At 38.3% G+C, this 23,251-nt stretch overlaps 1 protein-coding gene across 1 annotated transcript in view; it reads left to right on the plus strand.

Annotated features, from left to right (window-relative positions):
* Nucleotides 1-23,251, plus strand: part of AGMO (alkylglycerol monooxygenase) — a 277,979-nt gene that overhangs the window by 118,346 nt on the left and 136,382 nt on the right. Inside the window, exons 6-12 of the mRNA XM_077809367.1 lie at nt 7,332-7,398; nt 10,221-10,286; nt 10,379-10,458; nt 11,631-11,765; nt 12,253-12,369; nt 20,136-20,218; nt 21,221-21,332. Of these exons, the coding sequence (XP_077665493.1) occupies nt 7,332-7,398; nt 10,221-10,286; nt 10,379-10,458; nt 11,631-11,765; nt 12,253-12,369; nt 20,136-20,218; nt 21,221-21,332 (660 nt within the window). The remainder of the gene's footprint in view (nt 1-7,331; nt 7,399-10,220; nt 10,287-10,378; nt 10,459-11,630; nt 11,766-12,252; nt 12,370-20,135; nt 20,219-21,220; nt 21,333-23,251) is intronic.

The following is a 23,251-nucleotide window of genomic DNA, read 5'->3' on the forward strand; positions in this document are numbered from 1 at the left end:
GACAGCAACAGGCTCTGTGAAGAAATCCTGACATCAGTATACACTAAATTCAGCACTATAATGTTATGCTAATTTTCTATATAGAGACCTCCGTGAAGTGGAGTGGCTCCATTAACATCTGGGTGCTTTTCATCTTCCTTTTGCTTACTGTACTATCAGGTGATTCGGGGCAATGACGCCTGGGTCATTGAGAGTAGTAAAATGTGTGTGCTTCTTATTGTGTACAAAAATTATGCAGTCAGAGAAGGAAGTGTAATAATAATAAGTCATAACTATCGGACAAATTCTGAGAAGTGTTGAGCACCTGTCAATCACATTATGGTGAACGGTGTTGCAAATGCTCAGCTCCTTACAAAATCTGCCACGTTCACTTCTAGGGGCCAAGAATTTCAAAAGTGACTAGGGATTTTGGTGCTCTCAGTTTTCAGGTGCCCAACTTGAGAAATCTTAAGAGGGCCCTGACTGTCAGAGGGAAGTACTCAACAGTTTCTTAAAATCCAGCTTCTTTAAGGTGTCTCCAGCTGGTCACCCAAAAACAGAGTCTCCCAAAATCATTAATGACTTTCAGAAAGCTTGGTGTCCATCTCCAAATGTCGTTTAGATGCCTGGCCAAATATAATTAACACCATTACTTCATGAAAATGGCAACACATTTCAATAAATCCTGGATGCAACAAAACAAATCACCAGTAACTCATTTCTCAGGATATGATAAATAAAACAACCATCTGTCCACATAAAACTGTGAAAGTAACTAAAAAAACATTGCTTTTCCACTGCAGGTAAAGATTTTCTGCTGTTGTGGCTACAACAGCTATAGCATGGGAGAGAAAGGTAGAGGGTCTTGTCCTTGCCAGAAAAACTCCACCTTTTGTCCTCTTGTTATAGTTTTATGAGGCAATCTTAGTTCTTGCCATGAGACACAAGCTAGCCTTCAAGGAGACTGTGCTTATATTAGTTAGGGTTTTAAGTCCAAATAAGGAACTTAAAGGGCACTCTCTTTATAATGGGCTGCCAATGCAAGTCCCAGGTTATACTGTGCCACGCAGAAATACAAAGTGCAAAGGACTGCACTTTAGTTAGGTTGGAACCTTAGTCAGATGTGGGTGATTTTAAACTGAGTCAGAGATGTCTAGAGCACCCAGTCATATTGGAATGCCACACTTTCTTGAGTGTACATAAAGCCAATAAGTCTGATCAAGTACATCTTTCACATTACATGTGACGTGCTCATTAAGCTGAGGAGGGGTAAGCAAGCTGCCTAGCACAAGTTCTCGTGGAGTTTGTTTGAAACATTTAACTTCAAATAGTAGTACTGTAAAAAACAACTGTTCTCATGGGCTCACTCTCTCCTTTAGTTGCTCCACTTAAAATGACCAATTAATGTAGGTTTTCTGCCATTTTAGTTGGTCATATTGATTGAAATAACACACACCCACCTACACGCTCATCTGCCCTTAAGAGAAGGCTGGATTAGTAATTTTTTCCAAAGAGAAGTAGAATCCTCTATTGAAAGTGTTAACTGAAATATTCACATCAGATGCCAACTTGATTCAAACCTTGACCTCCTGGTTCAGAGGTAAAACAACTATGAGTGACAACAATCTGCCTTCAAGATAATTTATTATAAACACATTTCTGAAGCCTGTGTGTTTATTATATAAACATACCCTAAGCCTGACTATCCATTAAAGCTAGGCTTTCACCTCCTTCTACAATACAGATTTATCAGAAATTCACCCCCTATGAAACTCTTTATGATCCCAACAGGCCTGATTCCTTCAACTTGTTTTATTTCCAAACTATAAATATTGTTTTTTCACTCCTCAGTGTGGAAATTTGGCTACCTCCATATTACATGCTTACTGGAGTAGAAAACTGCCTAATCAGATAGGAAAACAGTTGGCGGTGTATAAATCAGGGTTTGCCGAGGATTTCAAAGTGTGAAACTGGGCAGACGAGCGCATATCCTAGGAGTTCTGCCTTTCCCTAGCTTCCCTGTAGAGATTTCACATGGCAAATATGGTCACCAAGGCCATCTGTATAAATACATGGGTGTGTTGTCTTGAATTAACACAACAGTGTTAGTGGGGAATGCAATTATTTTTTTTATTTTAACGTTTCCTCACCAGATGGTCTTAAATGTAAATTCATCTACAAATAATAATAATAATCCTCATCATCTTGATTTCTGTGAGGAAATTGATAGTAATAAGTGCTTGAGTATCAGCTAGACCAGCAAATGAGCTAATCCTAGGTTCAAATTCATCCATGGTGTAATTTCACTGACAGCAGTGGCATTGAACCAAAGATGAATTTGACCTCTGCTGTCTGTAGGTCAGTAATGCTGGGGTAATTGAACCATCACTGAGTTATAAGCAGTCTCTCCTGGACTTATGGTGAAAAATTTCCTTTTCTCACAAATGGTTTTACTGTAACATTGCCTGTTTTACTCAGTCTACATTCTTTTCTACATTCATGTCGAAATAGAGCTGAAATAAAGATTCATGTTGTAGTGGTGACAGGAGGAGTTGTTACACAAGATGTAAAGTTTCCCTTGGATTTCATGTCACGATTTTTTCTCATTATTTAAACAAGAACTGCATTGAAGTGGTGCAGGTACCAGGCAATAAAGATTTCCCTTGGTGCTGACAAACCTTGAGACCGCAAATGGAGGTGCTTACATGCCACAAGAGAGGTTGCTGCATTTATGTTCTTTTCCTCCACTCTACGTTTTGCTGTCACAAAGGAAACATCTTTATATAAATATGTTCCTATATAAAAATTATATATTTCCAGTTATGTACCAAAGCTTTATTTCATTGCCAATACATTTTGATTTGTAATACATGGAAGGAATTTCTGAGGATACAGCTTGGAACCTGTCAAATGTATTAAACTGGTGTTGGGGAATTACTTTAAAGTATATTCATTGTAATTCTATTACATTGTGTAGCAATGGCTAAGCAAGGAGAGGTTCTCTGTTTGTTAAAAAGAAATCAGATTCAGAATACATGTTTTGTGAAGAATTCTGAATGGAGCTTTTGTAAATGGCATATTTAAGATACCTGTCCATTTGGCTCATAAGCAGTTTATTTCTAAAGTCCATTTGCAAGAGGACTGTCAAATAAGACTTTTCTGTGGCTGTGGGTTTTTAAAAAACAAACAATTCAACAAGCAAAATGGACTTCTATTGGAATCCCGCAGTTCATGTATGGGTCGCGGATAGGGGAGTTGAGGTGCACATGGTGTGCTACTTCAGGGAGGATAAATTGGAGACAGGACTTGATTTAGAACAGTAGGTGTATAGAAGGCAAACACAGGCATAGGAAAACAGCCATTTTGTTCAAAATGAGGTCACAGTTGGACAACATATTGGACTTTATTTAACATAGTAGTAATAGCTATTGTTTTGCTGCATTTCCAAAGTAGCTGCAAAAGGATGTTGCAGAGAACAGGCTTGTTTTATATATACATCCTTACGTATGAGCTGGCATGTTTTATATACACTCACTCACACTTGCATACACTCTCTCACACACGTGTGTGCACACATACTGTCTCTCCCCCATATCCTACATCCTTAAGTTTCTTTTTAGTACCATCTAATCTTTTGATACTTAGAAATTATGAATTTTCAAAGGCAGAGATCGAAGACCAGAAAAATGGCTTGTGCTGCATCCATCCTTTTTTCCTTACAAGTGTTTTTTAAAAAAAGTTCTTTCATGGGAAAACATTTTCCTCTTAAATAATACAAAATTTTGCAGCAAATTCTGGTTGTTCCATTTATGACTGATAGAGCAGATTGAAAAATGAAAATCTATTTTCACAAAAAAAATCCAAATTTGAATTCAAAGTGTTTGAAAGAGACCATTTAAAAAAAGTAAATTTTTAAATAAAATTCTTAAATGTTATTGAAATCTTTTAGAGAGACAAAGTGGATGAGGTCATATCTTTTATTGGAACACCTTCTGTTGATGAGAGAGACAAGCTTTAGAGTTTACACACAGCTCTTCTTCAGCTCTGTGTAAGCTTGAAAGCTTGTCTCTCTCACCAACAGAAGGTGCTCCAATAAAAGATATGACCTCACCCACCTCGTCTCTCTAATAGCCTTGGACCAACATGGCTACAACAATATTGAAATCTTTTGTTTACTGAAAATCCTATTTATGGTAAATGAAAAAAAATGATAACCATTATGGTAACACTTTAAATTAAAAAAAAATGTTTTGAACAGGAATGATGTTTTTTGTGGAAAAACAAGACTGTGGCCATTATTTGTGAAAAAAAAATTATTTTAAAAGGCCATTTTTTGAAAATAAAAATCTTTTTATTTAAAGTTTCAGACAACTCTAGTGTTTGGGATAGAGCAACAGTTTTACCTTTACAGCAGGGTAGAGCCATAACACGAGAACAAGGGATTATTGCCACTGATATTACCAATAGCAATCAATATCTTACAAGGGGCATAACTGTACAGAATCAGGATGTGGCAATATGTCTGTGCTAGGAGCTGAAGGTTTTGCTAAAGAGACATTACACTACCCCTGCTGTACAGGTGAAGTAACTGCTACTGGTTCACATACTCCTCCTCTCCTGTTTTTCGCCTGCTAGCTCTTCATTTTTGAGGAGATCATTATAACTTGATGTGTTCATGTTTAAGGTTGTTGCGCGTTTATTCTTGTACAGTTAAATCCTTTTATCCTCACTGAAGTGAAACTCCCCTTGACCTCATTTGGTGAAGGGGAAGTCAGATCCTCAGACTGTGTAAATTATCAAAGCTCCGTAACTAAACAGTTTACTCCACCCAAGAATCTGCCCCTGGGAGTTTTGCCTGAGTAAGGATGGCAAGATTTGACTCTTAGAATCCAATTCAGCAAAAATGTGTGGCTTCTTTGCCATGCACGACTGCAGAAACCTTGAAAAATGAGCTTTCCAGATGTCTGTTTTTCCTCTGGAATAGAGTCCGAGAGTGTACACAAGGATAATATTTATAAAGTAATTGTAATTTTAATATTTAGTAAGAATTCACAAAAGAGGTAGAAATATCACTTAAAGCAAATGAAGTTTCTAAAATTAGTATAGTTTTACTTCTAGATATTAGGTGAAAATGTATTTTTGTTGTATCTTGGCAGAAACTTGGGTTTATGTTTTGCTGCTTTCAACATGTCAGGCATTTGTTAGGTCGGGGTCTGCAAATCTTCAAGAGCTTTTCAGGTTGAAAATAGAACACTTGTGATTGCAATCTTAGAGAATATTTTCATCAGTGTGTCACTACTGTTTCTCTGCAGTAGAGGTGAATGTGGTTGAGCATTAATCATTAACAATGCAAACTTGCAAATGTCATTGCTCAAGAAAGACTGTTCTACAGCTTGGGGTTATTATCATGAGAGATTGCGTTTTCCAAAGAAAATACTCTCATTAACATTAGTCATATGTATTTATTTAAAATGTTACTCATATTCCTGAGATTCCCTGGGAGGCAGAAGACATGGAGTGTTACTTCAGCACACTTAGATACAGTACAACCTTTCAGAGGATAAATTTTATTAGCAATTTTTGTGTACCAATTTAATCAATTAAATCAAACAAAGGTATCCACTTTGTCAATGACTTGTTACAACCTACTTGTAGACTGAGAGTTGAAACTGCTAACCCATTGCATTGTGCTCCCCAGTACGGTACTCTAAGTTTGGCTTAAAACTATATATATTTAAATATTTAGTTAAAATCATATTGAAACTAAGTGGGTCATAGTTAGGTGTGGTCTAGTAGATAAATCAGTTATCTTTCAGGTGTTGGACTGAAGCTCAAGCCAATTCTTTGACTCAGATTATATTAATTTAGTGGTCAGTTCTCACATAGTTTGAAACAGTGGGATTTGCTGCTTGAGAGAGGATGGAAACAGAGCTAGCCTGAATGATGAATTGTTTCTCACCCTTAGGTGGTCTTTTCAGGCTTGAAATTATTTGGAGACAGCATTTGGAAATTCACATGTGCCTGCTTATGTTGTCCTTGGCTTGTGAATATAAATATAAAATACACTTTAGTATTCCAGCCTTCATGTGCAGAACTTTCCCCTCACACCTGTGGGAGGGGGGAGGCTGTGACAGATAAAAACCAGTAAAGTTAGAGCGTTCTGCACCTGAACCAATCTGCCAATTTCCATACTGCTTTAATTTGGCTGTACACCACACCCAATCTCTTCACTGGCCACCAGCAGTTTTCGTTGGTGTTTATTTTTACACCGTATATTCAGCCAGGGACAGACCAATAAATATAAAATGATTCTCTTCTTCCCATGTGGACTTCCTCCTGATGGAGGATGAAATCTGTCTGCAAAAGCTTCAGTTGATGCATTTTGAGCAGAATTTTATCTTCACTTACACAGGTACAGACTCTATAAGCAGAATAGGGGTGCCTTCAAGTTTAAGGGGCTGATCCTGTAACCTTACATGCAAACCTTACCCAGCTAGACCCATTGAAATGAGGGTATCTACTCTCATGGGCAATGACTGCCTGCCTCCCTATCTTATCTGAAATCTATCAACTCCATCATTATGAAGATATTACAGAGCACCGATCATTGTAGTGTTTAAGCCTGAAATACAGTAATTAGATTCACACAGAAAACATCCGTAGAGGACAACAGGACAGATTCTTCTCTTCACATTTCCTAGGTTCTAGGAAGCTTTACTTGGTGGATTTGTTTTTTTTTTCTTTTTTTCTTTGCTAATGGCAAGTAATCACAATGTCAAATGATCGGTCCTGGAAAACAGGTATTATTTTGGAATGTGCTTTGAAGACTGATACATTCTCCTCCGAAGATGAGTAGGTTTACTTTTGGGAGTGAGCGTTTCTGGAACAGACTCTAATGGAGGTGATTTTGCAGCCTAGACTATAATTATATTTAGTCTCTGCGGGGCTCAGGTGACAAAAGCTACATGAACAGGTAGCAAGTGTATGACTAGAGCCCTATGGAATCATGAGCAATGTAATAAAATTTAGATATGCCAGCAATTTATTTTATATATTAAACGATTAAGCATAGAAAACAATCCCAATTGTAGTTTGCGTTATGGTGATTTTACTATACACAAGTGTCATAAAAAATCCTATTATGTAGTAGTTGACAATAGAATATAACAGTTTTAGAAAGTTATGTTAACTTATACAGTGTTCCTTTGTGTAAAAACCTTTCCAGACGTAGTTCTCTTGTAAGGGAAATTGAGCTTCCTTAGGTGTTTCCCCTCCTCCAACTTTTCCTCCTCTTTTTGCTTGATTTTGATTGAGTCCATGCCAATTTATTTACAAGATAATTTTGTTTAAAGGTAGTTAACAACCTTGGACCTCTGGAGCTGATTCTTAATACTCCCAGTCACCACAGAGTTCACCATGGTAAGTAATGCCATGTTATCTGATTTTCCATTGTTTGTTTTCTTACTGTCATTGTTTATATTCTATTTAAAAGGTACAGAAAGGAGGAAATGTGACTGGTGTTTAAAAAAAAAAAACATTAGAGAAGGAACAGTAATGATCACTCTAAGTTTTCTTAAGGATTTTTGTTATAACCTTTTGTTATCAGTGAGTTATAACTTCAAAACATTTACATCTCAGACTGAAATTTTTCAGATTTGATCTCTGTCCAAATGTGAATTACTGTGGACAGTTTGTGCAAAACAATTCAGCGTTTGTAAATATAAGAAGTGTGATGGGAATAGCAAATCCTTCTGTCTCCATTGTTAAAAATAAATAAATATGGTAACCCATTTTCAACTGTTCTTGCACCTTAAAGTCAAACACTCAATATCAGTATAGAATTGGCCTTGTTTTAGAAGAACTGCATTTGGCTGTTCCAGTTTTCATTTCACTGCATTATTGAAAAGCCCATTTTGCGCATATGCAATACAACTGATATTATTCTTTTCATAATTTTCATCAATATTCAGAGTAAGAGTAGGCTGTAGTATACATATGAGATTGGTTCATGTAATGGCATAGTGAAGAGTTTAGGGAAATTTCTTGACTTTAGCAAAGCTTTTGACACGGTCTCCCACAGTATTTTTGCCAGCAAGTTAAAGAAGTGTGGGCTCGATGAATGGACTATAAGGTGGATAGAAAGCTGGCTAGATCATTGGGCTCAACGGGTAGTGATCAATGGCTCCATGTCTAATCGGCAGCTGGTATCAGGCGGACTGCCCCAAGGGTCGGTCCTGGAGATGGTTTTGTTCAATATCTTCATTAATGATCTGGAGGATGGTACGGACTGCACCCTCAGCAAGTTTGCAGATGACACTAAACTGGGAGGAGAGATAGATACGCTGGAGGGTAGGGAAAGGAGACAGAGGGACCTAGACAAATTAGAGGATTGGGCCAAAAGAAATGTGATGAGGTTCAACAAGGACAAGTGCAGAGTCCTGCACTTAGGATGGAAGAATCCCATTCATCGCTACAGACTAGGGACTGAGTCCTGCACTTAGGATGGAAGAATCCCACGCACCGCTACAGACTAGGCTAGGCAGCAGTTCTGCAGAAAAGGACCTAGGGGTTACAGTGGACGAGAAGCTGGATATGAGTCAACAGTGTGCCGTTGTTGCCAAGAAGGCCAATGGCATTTTGGGCTGTACAAGTAGGGGCATTGCCAGCAGATCAAGGGACGTGATCGTTCCCCTCTATTCGACTTTGGTGAGGCCTCATCTGGAGTACTGTGTCCAATTTTGGGCCCCACACTACAAGAAGGATGTGAAAAAATTGGAAAGCATCCAACGGAGGCCAACAAAAATTATTAGGGGACTGGAACACATGACTTATGAGGAGAGGCTGAGGGAACTGGGATTGTTTAGTCTGTGGAAAAGAAGAATGAGGGGGGATTTGATAGCTGCTTTCAACTACCTGAAAGGGGGTTCCAAAGAGGATGGATCTAGACTGTTCTCAGTGGTAGCAGATGACAGAACAAGGAGTAATGGTCTCAAGTTGCAGTGGGGGAGGTTTAGGTTGGATATTAGGAAAAACTTTTTCACTAGGAGGGTGGTGAAACACTGGAATGCGTTACCTCGGGAGGTGGTGGAATCTCCTTCTTTTGAGGTTTTTAAGGTCAGGCTTGACAAAGCCCTGGCTGGGATGATTTAGTTGGGGATTGGCCCTGCTTTGAGCAGGGGATTGGACTAGATGACCTCCTGAGGTCCCTTCCAACCCTGATATTCTATGATTCTATGCAATATGCACTGAATAAAGCGGGGCTCCAGAGGTGCCCCTGCCTCATCCACTGGGTAACTTCCAAAGGTCATTCACTGAGTATCTTGAAAAGAGCAGAGATAATAAGTAGAACAATAACAGGGAGATGGTGAAACTTAATTTACTAATCTGAACCACGCTCAAATATAACTAAATATACAGGGGATGTTGTAACTATTTATTATTGCTATGTGTTTATGGCACTGTATAGACATTTAAAAGGGTGGGGTTCTGTAAGTGTCCAATCCTGCAAATTTGCATGAGCATTGGCAGTCCCAGTGTGACAGATTCTATTCTCATTTTCACTGCTATAAATCCAGAATGAGCCTATCCGCCCTGAGTCTAGTCAGGTACACACGAGGCCTAACTCCATTGACTTCACTGGAGTAATCCAGTTGGGATAACTGAGGGCAGAATTTAGCTCATTGGCTTTAATGGGACTACTTGCACATGAGGAAAACTTAAAGATGTGGAGCCCTGTACGAGATAGAGAGGTTGATCCTGCTCACAGTTAAGTCATTAGCAGAACTCCTCATGATTTAAGTGGGGTGTGAGATCAGGCCTATAATATAGGAGGTGTATAGAGGCACCAGGAAGTCATTCATGAGATCATTGTACATATCTTGTATATATTTGGCATATATCTTGTTAGCTACAATTTGGATCATTTTTGGTGATTTTTCTGTTTGTTTGTTTTTTTAACTTTTGTATCTACATACATGTTGGGGTAAATCCACCCCAGGCATAATTCCATTGACTTCATGTAAGCTGCAACAATGATGAATATGTTTTTACCCTGAGCTATATTTTAATAGTCAGATGTGAGGCATAAGAAAAGTTATAGCTGGTTAACAGTGGAAGGTTAGCCACCTCCTATAGTTAGTAGGTAAGAAAAGCATTCTTAAAATAAAAACTCCTACTTCAGCTGAAGTTTGTAGAATTCACAGATTTTTCATAAGTGCACTCAATTTTTTTTATTGTTATAGGCAGAAATCCTTACTGCATTGACAAAAATTATGGTGGTACCCTCATTATTTGGGATAGAATTTTTGGTAAGTGGAATAAATTGCTGTTGCTAATGTTAATTAATGTTGCAAACAGGAAGTTTTATGCTCTTAAGCTTGATTATTTTTCCTCCTTCCAGGAACATTTGTGGCGGAAAATGATAAAGTTATATATGGCCTAACACACCCAATAAATACATTTGAACCTTTCAAGGTCCAGGTAATGCATTTTTTCTTACTGAACTTATATATTTTAACATGAACTTCTATTCAAAAGAAATTTACATTTTTGAGAGACTGGAGGCAAACTATACTGTACTATAGATTGTTTTGTAATTATTTGAAGTGTTGTACTGTAATCTGGCAAATGTCAGTGGTTTAAACCATTTCATATAAACTACATATAAAATATTTCTGAAAATTTCAATTATTATCTTATCATTTCTTGCTGTAGTATATTTCAGTGTTCTCATAAGGATGAAGGGTTCAGCTGTACACACTGGTGGTGAAAATGCAATGGGTGAAAATTGTTCATGTTGTGATGCCACTGAAGTCAGTGGATTTATAAAAGGGATGAATTATGTTCATGTAATGATTAGTCTTTTGCCCTGCTCAGCTAGGATAACATTCTTTATGAGCAGATGGTAATGATACAAACTGTATTTTATTTGTTACGTATATCTGCTTCAAATATTGCTCTTTTAAAAGCAATCCCCCAGTCTAATATCTTATGTAATTTGTTTTTAACATATCTATTCATTACCTTTGATATTCAGGGTATCCCAGAATGATTTATTAGACCACGAATTAATGTTACTGTTGGCAGTAAATGCAGCAGCAAACGTGCTCAATAAAAGCTGAGATACAGTTTGAACATTAGAATCTGTTTAATTGAGGAAGATGTTTGGCTAAGGGATGACAATTATCCTTGCCTCTTTTCACAAAACCCAAAAGGTTGTTTACCTTCCACTTGTTTCAAATCTCATTTAAAAGATAATGGGGATGCACAGTATGAGAATCAGAACAGAATTTGGTCCAGTGTCTCTAAAGCAGCAGTTCCCCTTATAACTGTATGGCAGTCTGATCCCTGAGCCTGGGTCCTGCTGTGGTACTTAAATCCACATCCTGCCCAGAAAAGAGTCTTCTACCAATAAATTATTCTGATCCCTGATGTGAAACATGGGGGTTTATGAGTGGCATTTACACCTAGAAACAGTTACACCTAGATGATTCTCTTCAGAACTGTTAGTGAAACATTTCTGCATTTTCACTGGAATTTTGAACTCTCAGAACCTCTGAATATCAGCCCCTTGGTAAAGCAGAGTAAAGTATATGTTTTGCTAAATTGCTATTTTTACTAATAAATATGGACAATTACTTATGTCTTCGCAGTTATGTCACTTGGCTTATATATGGAGCACATTTTGGGCCACACCTGGATTCAGTAATAAGCTCTCTGTAATATTCAAAGGCCCAGGTTGGGGACCAGGAAAACCTAGACTCGGCCTTCCTGAGGAAATCCCAGTGGTAAATTGAATATATAGAAGGCTTTCAGTTGCATATAATTTACTTGCCCTATTAGTGCTATTGGATCAAGGTTAAAAACTCTACTTGTACTATCTTAAATTAGCAGTATTAAAGAAGAGGGAAATGAAACAGAGACTTAAGGAAATGGACGTTTTAGCAGTGTTTTCCATTTATATTTGAATAAAAAAGTAGACATATATAGACTTTTATACTTCAAAGGTGTTTTCATCATTCATTTGAGATAAATTTTCAAACGTTTTGCATAAAGTAGCACTTAAAAAAACCTTTATTTTACTCTATTTCTCACAATAGATTATGTATATATTTTGATAACAGCACTCTTCTACCTTTCTCTCCCATATTCCTAAGTGACTAGTCACGTGCTGTTAAATATGACCCTTAATCACTTGGTATTTGCAATTAACATAGGTACTAAAGGATAACATGAAATACTAATGAAGACTGTTATCTGTTTTGATACATGTAGATCACTGGAAAAGAGATTCCATTCAATCCCAAATTGCCAATATATCTTTCTGTCTATGCAGTAGTACATTTTACCTTGATGCTGGGCTTTTATGTGGACCTGTTTGAGACCCAGGCCGTAAGTAATTCACACTTTCAGTGAAATACAGTGTTTGATGTTAGCAAAAATCTGTCTGGTGTGAGATGCTTTTAATGTTAAAACTGAAGTAATAAAACTGACTCTGTAAGGGCCTGATTCTATTCTCACTTATGTTGCTACAGTCAGGGGTAACTCCACTGAAGTTAATAGAATTATACCAGTTTAAAACCAGTGCAATAGATATTGGAATCATGCCTCAGAAATGTGTCTGTAATGATGAAACTAAAATATACTCTATTATATGAAAGATATTTTTCCCCTTCACAAACAAATTTGGGATTAAGGTTTTCCCCCAATATCAAGAATCCTCTTTTTCCGCCTTTAATTCAGATATTTATCAGCCTGCTCTGCAGATTTTAACATTGTTACATAGCTATATAAATGCATAAAGTTTAGGATAATTCAAGTAAAAAGGTAGAATGAAGCCCACTTATTGGAATTACAGATAATAGAATTAATATCAACGTTTTCAAAATGAATTTGGGTACCTGAGTTTCTGGTTTCCAACGGTAGAAATTTAGAGGTGTGATTTTTTAGAGAATAAGTGCTGGGAACTTTCTAAAAATCAGTCCTCTTTGAAATGTCTGAAGTTGGGCACCCAAAAATGTAGGCTTCCAAAATCAGTAGTCACTTTCAAAAAATCTTGGCCACAATATTTGTGTCTGTTCTCTGGTTCAAATGCTCCTTCTCCAGTACATGACATATAGGGCAGGAAGATGGTCTGAAACTGCAACAAGAAGTTGGGGCCTGCATGGTGGCAAGGTATATGATATGATCCCATGGCACCATATAGCCTTCCAAAGCCATTCTGTACCAAATAGGTAAAGTCTGAATAGCACACAAAATAGAGATTGTGCCATTCTGGTGGGAGAAGAGTTAAAGAACAACTATTTCCCTGCATAATTTAAGTGAAAAAAATTAACTCTGCCTTAAGTAATATCAACTTATTCTGCATACCCTGTGACTTCGCGAGAAGGTCACGTGTGTCACAATGGTTTGGTGATCCAAAGGTAATATGATTCATGGCTGTGGTGCCTTTTCTGAGGGAATGGGCTAGAGGTACAGTGCATATGAGAGAGAGATCAGTTTCTAGTGTCATGTATTGTGCATCTCCAGGCTATGAATGACTTTCAGGCCATGCCCCCTGCCACCAGTAAATCTGATTGACCTAGGTGTGCATGCAGTGGGTCTTTGCAGCAGCAAGAGCTACAGTGTATTGCGCATGAATTTCTCCCTGGTTTTGTTTTTTTCCCCCCTCAGGAGGGGGAATATGTGGCCCTCAACTATTTCTTGTACTATCATTTACAGCTGCAGCTGTTTAAGAACTGCTGTCAAAGGATTAAAGGAAGTTCAGATAGAACCACAAACCCTTTAACATTATTCTTTCAAATTCTTCACAGTTCCACAAATGAACCGTCCTGAAGGTTCATCGTTGTAAATTTAAAGTTGCAAAATTAGCAGAAAATGACCTGCATAAAACATAAGGTAATGGGGTAATAGTGATAGGAGAGAAAAGAGAAAACAGGAAGAGAAGTGCCCACACTTCAGGAAATAAATGCCAAAGAAGGTGAAGAAAGCAGTGCCTGACTGAAGACCAAGTTCCTGGATCTTTTTAAAAATACAGAGGGGAAACTGTTGCAAGAAGAGAGCACATATATGAATAACATAACTTGGCAAATTCTTCATTTAGTATCAGTTTTCCTATACATTGAGTTATGAAATGGTTATAGACACAACTGGAACTTTCTGCTTGGCTACGAATTATGTCATAACCATGGCATAGCTCCATGAATGGAAAGAGCTAACTGTTTTCCTAATTTTGGGGGAATAAGTTCCATTTCATAATAGCAATAAGACACTCGAGCAGCACACAGTTATTACATTCCTCTTGTGATTAGAGTCACTCAGTCTTTGGTTTCATGTCCTTTAAAAGTGTTAAGTTTTTCCATACACAGAGAGCAGCCATATACCTTCAGTAGGAATGACCTTTAATTTAACTTAAGAAAACAGCAAAACAAGAAAGAAGAAATTATAAATTTTCTGCCAGAGAGAGCACATTGTCTTTCTTTCCTCCCTAGCACTCTGCACAACATTCTGAGAATAAAAGTTACTGCTGAGCTCTGCACACCAAGGTCTGAGCGAAAGTTCACTGAAGTTAATGGGTTTTGGATCAGTCCCAGAGAAAATGCTAGAAATGTAAAACTGCAGTACGTTAAAAACAAAAGTCATCACAGTTTCATAACTATATCTACTACAAAAATCATTCAAAGTCTATCTTAATCAACACTTCTTGGAGTGTTTTATTGCCGATTGACACTATAGCACATGTTAATATGCATACTTTTGTTAGATTGTTAGTACATGAGCAGTTTTGATGAGACCAACAGAAAAGATAAGGTAAGAACATGTCTCTCAAAGGCTGAGAACACGATTGTAATCTAATCCAACAGGACATCATTGCGTTGTGTACGTCATCCTGTATTTTTAAGCACTCACAGAAGTTTTAAGGGTTTTCAGGTAAAAGCCTCTAAATAGAGAAACTTAACAAAGCTACCTCCTTAACACTGAAACTGAATTCTGCATAGTGCTGCTAGATGAGGAAACATAAAATGAGGTACAGATAGTCAGCATTTGGTAAATTCTAAAAGGTGCCAGCATCTTTCATAGAGGCTCAAGCTCTGCAACATGCCAGGATGAGAAATACTTTTGTGAGACACTTCACAAAAATAAAATAATCTAAAACCTTTGAAATGTAAAAGTAAATTTGGAAACTGACTCTTATCTAAATACACATTCATTCTGAATGGTGTATTTACTTGGTTTGAGTAAATTATTTCTTCTTTACTAAAAAATATTCTGTGGTAGTCTGTTGACTAGGAAGCAGTGTAAATTTCTTCCCCAAATTCCAAAACTCTTTTTTCTTAAACTTTGTGACATTTTGAAAGCTTGCAATGAAATCAAAATCCAACAGAAATATTTTTTTCTGTTTGATTGCAGCCAATAACGACATTGCAAAAGTTGTGGCTGACTTGTAATTGAGGACCCTGCTGTGGTCCCACAGGCTTCTCTGTTTATACAAATACTGTAGTATATAAATACTCATTTATTTTATCTAGCCATGCATACATATATTTTTTGGAGTGGAAAGAGGATGCTTGCAGTAATGCTAAGATATAAAAGGCACAGTCCTTTCTCACTGCAACTTGCAATGCACACATTTAATATATAATGCTTGGTTTAGTGAAATAATCTCCTGACTTTTTTGTTGATCTTGGTAGATTAACGCTTAGGAAACTGAGGCTCAGCTGCCAGGGTCCACTTCATGGGGAGATACCATGAAACTAGTTTGAAATGTAAATTGAGGAACCATGCTAGGGAGTAACTACAGAGTTAGAACTGTAAAAAGAAAGTTATAGTCATTAAATAATAAACACATTTACACTATGGGCTGATGTTCTCAATGTTTCTTGTTACCACAATATGTTAGAATAAATCTGTTATTATATTACAATATATTTGGATGCAGATTACTTTGGTTTATTGAAGTTTAAAAGACAGCCCACAGTATCGCTACAAATGTGGGAATGCATTTTTGCTATGCAAAATGGCTTGAATGTGGCACTTCCCCCCATCTACTGTGACATACTGCACATAACGCATCTGTACCTGCCAACAAAGTCACATGGTTCACCCTTCACCATTTCAGAAAGTAGAGCACTTTGAGAGTGAGAGACAAGTGATGCAGTATATATTCTTCCTTTCAGCGTGTCTACATAGCATAAGAGCGGCAGAATAGGCTTGACTTGCAAATAATGGTGATCTACAGGCACCCCTTCTGTCAAAGGTAGGACCTGCATCAGGTCTGACAAAGGATACAGATGCCATTACAAATTATACTTCCCAATTGACAGAGTTGCTGAGAAGAAAGAAAAAATGGTCCAAGAAGCAGAAACTGTGAAGTAGACAGGTTGTACCTGTTTTCCCCCTGCTTTCTTATTGTATATGAGCAAGGGCTTTATATATGTGAACTGCATATCATTGTAATCCAGCTGCTAAAAGCTTAGGTACCTTTGAGTCTATTGTTCATGATATATAAAGACTGCCTCTGTTCTTTTTCTTGCTTTTATGTTTTTATGTTAGAAATATATTTATACTCACTTCTCTTTGCCGGAACCTCACAGTCACACAGGTTTAAAGCTAAACAGCATTTAATTCTCCCTTTGCAAACTGAGATTAGGGAGAACAGAAGGACAATTCTTGGACGACTGAGTCCCAATCCTGAGAAGATTTACACACACTCTGTAGGAAACTATTCGCATGAGTGAGGTTATGCATGTATATAAATCTTCACAGGATGCCATCTGAATTTCAGTATTTTCTCCTTTCCCCAGTGGTGGGGAGTAAAATCTGCAGAGACAAGTGGGGACTAGAGCTAGTCATAATTTTCAAGCGAAAAAGTGGTTTCATGGAAACTTTTAACATCTTTAAAATTTTCCTTTTTTTCCAAAATATTTTCTCTTTGCCTATTGAAAACTATGTTTTGGTAAACAAACAATGTTGATAATAATTTTGATAAAGAAGTCATGAAAAATTTTGAAAAAATGAAAAAAATGCCTCCATTTTGTGCCCTGTGAATTGCAATTAAAAAAACAAAACAACCGGCTCTCATGTGGACACCCTCGTATGGTATTCCTGACATTTCAAATCCATAAACAGGGTGAAACTTATTTTTTGTCTCTTTTGGGGAAGCAAAAGTTTGAGACCATCTTTATACATCAGAAAGGAGAAGTAAACACATAAGTATATTGACTCTTGATTCCCAGTGTGCTAACAATGCTATTCTTCTTTGAGTGCTTGCTTATGTCCATTCCTTGCTTGGTGTGTGTGCTCTTCATGCACAGTTCTCAGAGATTTTTCCTTTGGTGATATGTGTTAGGCCGGCTCTAGCGCCCTCTGGAGTCATACACATATGTGCTGGTAAAAAGGGAACCGCCAGCCCCACGCCCTCTGTTCCTTCTTACCGCCTGTGACAGTTGCTGGAATGCCTCTCGCTGTGGCAAGTCTTCTTTCCCAGTGGTTTGGACTTTCTCTGTTCATATTTGTATAGTTATTGTAGTTAGTCTATATAGTTCTTTGTTAGAGTTACTATATATTGTAGTGTTAGTTGCTGTCCCTGTTGTCAAGGGACTTTTTGCCTCGGGCTGGGCATGCCCCTTTCCCCGGACTTCAACCATGTGCCTTGTGCAACAAGATGATGCCAGTTAGTGACCCGCACACTAGCTGTCTAAAGTGTCTGGAGGAGCCTCGCATTAAAGAGAAGTGCCAGATCTGCAGGGATTTCAAACCCTGCATGAGAAAGGATAGAGATATTCGGCCGAAGGCCATTCTTTTTTTATGGAGGTGGCCTGATTCCGAGCAATGTTGGACCTGATTTCCAAGGTCATGATCCACCCAATAATGACTGCTTGCGTCTATGCCAAACTATTGGGTCATGTGGCAGTATGTGCCTACATGGTGCAGTATGCAAGGCTACACCTCAGACTCCTACAGATGTGGCTGGTGTCAGTCTATTCCCCAAGCAGACATCACCTGTACTCAATACTTATGATCCTGCCTCCAGTCCTTCCTTCGCTGACCTGGTGGAGAGACCCAGAATCCGTAATGGAGGGCGTACTGTTTGCTGCCCCTCAACCATCAAAAACTCTAGTCTTGGATGTGTCAGACCTGGGGTGGGGAGCCCATGTTGGCAATCTCAGGCCCTGTGGTCCCAGCAAGAACTCTCCCTGTATATTAACATCAGGGAATTGAGGGTAGCACGCTTGGCTTGCTAGATGTTCCTTCCCCAGATCTCAGGCAAAGTGATGCAGGTCTTGATGGACAACACTGCATCAATGTTTTACATCAACAAGCAGGAAGGAGCTCAATCTTCAGCCCTGTGCCAGGAGGCCCTCCGACTGTGGGACTTTTGTGTGAAACATGCCATTCACCTCGAGATGTCACATTTCCTGGAAGCCTGAAATGCACTGGTGGATTGCCTAAGCAAATCCTTTTCCTATCACCATAAGTGGTCCCTTCACCCGGAGGTCATCAGTGTCATCTTCCAGAAGTGGGGGCCTTCTCAGGTGGACCTGTTCACCACCACACAGAACAGAAAATGCTACCAGTTCTGTTCATTGCTCAGGCAAAGCATGGGTTCCCTCTCCAATGTCTTCCTGGTCTTATGGACAGACAACCTGCTGTACATCTTCCCACTGATCCCCTTGGTTCACAAAATCAAATGGAACAGGGCGAGGGTTATCCTGATAGCACCAGCGTGGCCACACCAGCATTGGTTTGGTGTGTTTCTGGACTTCTCAGTGGCCGCTTCACTTGCACTCCCACTCCAACCGGACTTGAATTAATAAGACCATGGCTGGTTGCTTCACCCGAATCTTGCCTCCCTGCACTTGATTGCATGGTTGCCTCATGGCTGACCCCTGAGGAGCAGGCCTGCTCTGATCAAGTTCAATAGGTCTTGATAGATAGTAGTAAACCTTCTACTAGGGCTACCTACCTGGCCAAGTGGAAATGTTTCACTTGTTGGGCCGTTGAATGGAATCTGTCTCCATCCCAATCTTCTTTGCAGTCTATCTTCGACTATCTGTCTATCTTCCAGGACAAGGTCCAGCTGTGCCCCCGTCTGGCCTTCCTACCAAAGGTGGTGTCACAATTCCATAACAACCGGGACATTTTTCTGCCTGTCTTCTTTCCAAAACCTCACAAGACTGCTGAAGAACATTAGCATCATATGTTGGATGTTAGGCGGGCCCATGCCTTTTAGACTGAGAGAATTAAGCCCTTCTGCAGCTCCACGCAACTCTTTGTAGCAGTGGCGGAAAGGATGAGAGGGCTACCTGTGTCATCCGAAAACATCTCGTCTGGGATAACCGCCTGTATCCAAGCTTGCTACAAGCAGGTGAAGGTTCTGCGTCTGGCCATCGTGACCACTCATTCCTCAAGAGTCCAGGCTTCGTTGGCAGCGTTCCTCATGCAGGTACCAATCCAGGACATCCACAGAGCTGCAAACTGGTTGTTGGTTCAGACCTTCACTTTTCACTACGCCATCACCCAACAGGCCTGTGATTATGCCAGCTTTCGGAAAACAGCGTTGCAGTCAGTGTGTGCATGAGCTCCGAGCCCACCTCCAGGGCTACTGCTTGTGAGTCACCTAGCATGGAATGGACATGAGCAAGCACTTGAAGAAGAAAAAACGGTTACTAACCTTCTTCATTTTTTTTAAGCAATATTTTTTTCAACTGCCTGTACCTTTGAGGAACCATTCCAAAGCTGCAATGACATTATGAACAGGAAAAAGAGCAGGCTGGGCTTTCATATTTATTTAGAAAAAATAGCTATTTGCTTTTGGGTTCCAGTGTGAAGGCTTCAAATAATTTCAGGGGGAAAACAGTAATGAAAATTTAAAAAAAATATTTTGAAGACTAATCCTATGAGAAGAATTATTTTGGGAAAAATCTGATTCTTGCAGCTTCCAAGAAGAAAAAATAAGAACATTTAGGGAGTGGGCTGGAGAATCTGGCATGGTTTTTTTTTTATATAAAGTTCAAAGTAGCCAACTACTTTAAAAGGAGACACTAACGTATAATTGAGAGTGAAAGGTCAGGCTGCTCCAGTGTCATGTTTTGAACCCAATATCCCTTCAGAGAGTTACCCTAAATGAGTAATTTGTCTCTTTGTTGTTTTTACAGACATTATCACAGGTAACTCTTCTCCTGAGGATTGGCTACATTATCCTGACATTGACCTCCATTGGATTCCTTATGGAGCTAAGGCAAGACATGAAACGTTTTCTTTCTTTTCTTGTTTCCTGGTTGTGAGGAAAAAAAAAGGTTTATTGGCTACCGCAATCACTTATAAAGTATGGCAGCCATTCAGATATCAAAAGTCTATAATGTTAATCAAATGCGTGCACTTCCTACTTGCACATTGCAATATATGGACCAAATTGTGATGCACTTATAAATAGTATGCAACACCATGAGTACTCCTGTTGGAGTCCATGAGAATTCTTTTGGACTGTTGGACTACTCAGCATGAGTAAGGACCTAAGAAATAATGGAAAACAACTTTAGAGAGAAATGGTATTCATCCTGCCTGAAAACTATGCAGAAGAAATTATTTATATTTAAATACATGGTTATATCTTCATTTAACATTCCAGTGACAATCCTTCTCTGTTTGACATTCATTATTCAGTCAGAGGTAAATACCTTCGATCTTTACACACTAAATTATTTATTTCAGCATAGGGAAAGAATTTGGCAATGTACAGGAGAAGTTCAGAATTTATGCAGCTAAAAATGTGGATGAGTGTAAATACAGGAAAATTAGAATTGCGTAAAGATAGGCTCAAATTATTCATTAGGAATTTTTCATAATTTTGCCATGCCCCATTCTTACCCTCAACTCTTGTATAATAAATAATTGACTCCACCAATAGGGATTAATAGGTTACAGCTTTATTCAGAGTTTCCCAGGCAAAAACTACATTAAAATAGAATTAAGATTGAGAGTATATATATCAGTAATTTAAGGTAGAACACATTACCCAGATGTCAAAATTATTCCCAAATCAAGTTTACTAATCCAGGAAATTCAGAGCTAAGGTTTTAAATTGTAAACTTTAAATCAGATTTATAGTGAAAACTCAGTTGCAATTGCGTATTACTACAGGATATCATCAGTGCCTTGTTCTGTATTCATGTTTGTCACTGAAGTACTCAACAGATTGCATGCAAAGGAGAAAAAACTGAACATTAATTTTAATTCTTATTTCTAGGCCCAAAGCAGCTAGTTTGGAAGCTGTCCGCTGCTCAGTCTTTCTCGTTCTGCACAAACTTAGTTACCTGAAAATATACATTGTTTCCTTGGCATTTACTTATGAGGTAAGATATTTGTTTTTAAGAGTGCTGCACGCAATTTGCAGACCCTAGGGACTCTGTATTTTTTGTCCTTTTCAGAAAATGAGTCATTTTGCCAATTTAAGATTATGGGTTGCCTTTAGAGGTATATATTTTGGATCCATATTTTTGACTATACAGTTGAACAGAATTTGGGAATTTTTTTCTTCGCCTTTTATCATATTTCTCACACCTTTTGAGGTTTTACCATAGGAGAAATTGTTAATTGTGATTGGTACCTAATGTATCAAATTAAAAAAAGTCAAAGACAACAATGTGTTATCCTGCTAAGCAAAAATAATATATTTCTGGCCATAAACTTTGAAAGAAATACCCTCATGTGCTGCCCAACCTCCAGATTTAATATATTCCCAGATCTTAAGTATTCTGCAGGATTTGACAAAAGCCCAAAGGGGCATGCTCAGTTATCATGGTGTTGAGATTGACTTTGTGTTGCCTGATTTCACACTCTCATTATGACACACTTGTGTTTACTGTGTATGACTTTTGGTTTCTCTGCATTTGAGTTTCCCAAAATATTGGTGTATATTTTACATTAAAATAATATTTTCATATGACTCCAAACTGTACCACATTCTTAAGAAATCTGTGGTTAGTTTCCAGATGAGGATATGTTAGGGTTGTGCAAGTCTGCTTTTATGAATGGTTCACTGCACTATTGAGAGATTGGTTAACAAATAAAGTTTACTTTTGGGTTTGGCCGGATGATGATCTGAAGGGTCCAATGCAATCATTTGACTGTATGATAGCTTTATGAAGTGCCAAGGTAACACACATCAAGCTATTTAGTATAAGTGAGTTATTTAAGAAGAATGCATTAAACATAGTAACTTAGTGTTTTTAATGTAGTGGGGGTTTTAAGAATAACAGTTTCAAATATTTTTTGTCTTTCCCTCAGCAAAAGAAAGTTCCTCTAAAAACTAGGACACATAGTATCTCTTGGATTAGAAACAGAAAGATCAAAGGCCAGATCCTGAAGTGGTCTAAATTGGCATAGCTCTGTCAACTTCAGTGGAGTTACACCAATTTACCTTCGTTAAAGATCTGACCCCCCCCCCCCAAGATGTTGTTAATTGGGTGTTTCTGAAAATGGTTCCAATTTTATTGCCTTTTCTCTGACAGCAGGCAATATCACCATGGAAAAATATATTATTCTAATGTGTTCCTCCCTGGGACAGGAAACACTTGTTAGACAAAATTTAAAGTTGATTAGCAAAATGTCACTATTTACAAATTATTTTGAACTTTTTGGTAATTGTTATATTGGTGTCATAGCCTGGATTTTAAAATCAACAAGTGTCTTTTAATCAGTGTACATCAGAGTTAAAGCCCATGTTTTATGGATTTCATGAAGGCTTTTGTTTTAAGTATGAAGGGCCTCGCATTTGGAAAAAAAATTTTTAGTGTACATTGAGTAAACTAGTGTAATAGATATTTTTTAAACATAGAATTAATTGTCCTGTGTTTATTTGCTTCCCAAGGTGTTATAGAGCATTCTTAGATGAGGATCTATAAATAGAGCTTTTTGGAAGCCAGGACTCTGGGTCACTTAGAGCACTCAGGGTTAGAGTAGGAGGGAGTTAGGTAGTGAACTGGCTTGGAAAATTAGAAGGGATCACTGGCACTTGTGGAGAAGGGGATGAGGTAATTAGCTTATCAGATGGATAACTGGGAGAAGAAGGCAAGTAGTTAAAAGGCTGAGCCAGGCAGCAGGAGGGGGCTCCTGCTAGCTACTGCTGCTGTTGCTATATGTGTGTTGTACCTGGAGCACAAAGGCAAAACAATGATAAAAATATTTGGTGAAGGTTGTCTGGTGGACTATGTATGCTGTTTAGTCACCAGGGGGACATACAAGCCTGGGTTTCCAGGGATGGAAGGGGACC

This window comes from Eretmochelys imbricata, chromosome 2, assembly GCF_965152235.1.
Source record: "Eretmochelys imbricata isolate rEreImb1 chromosome 2, rEreImb1.hap1, whole genome shotgun sequence".
Taxonomy (NCBI): domain Eukaryota; kingdom Metazoa; phylum Chordata; order Testudines; family Cheloniidae; genus Eretmochelys; species Eretmochelys imbricata.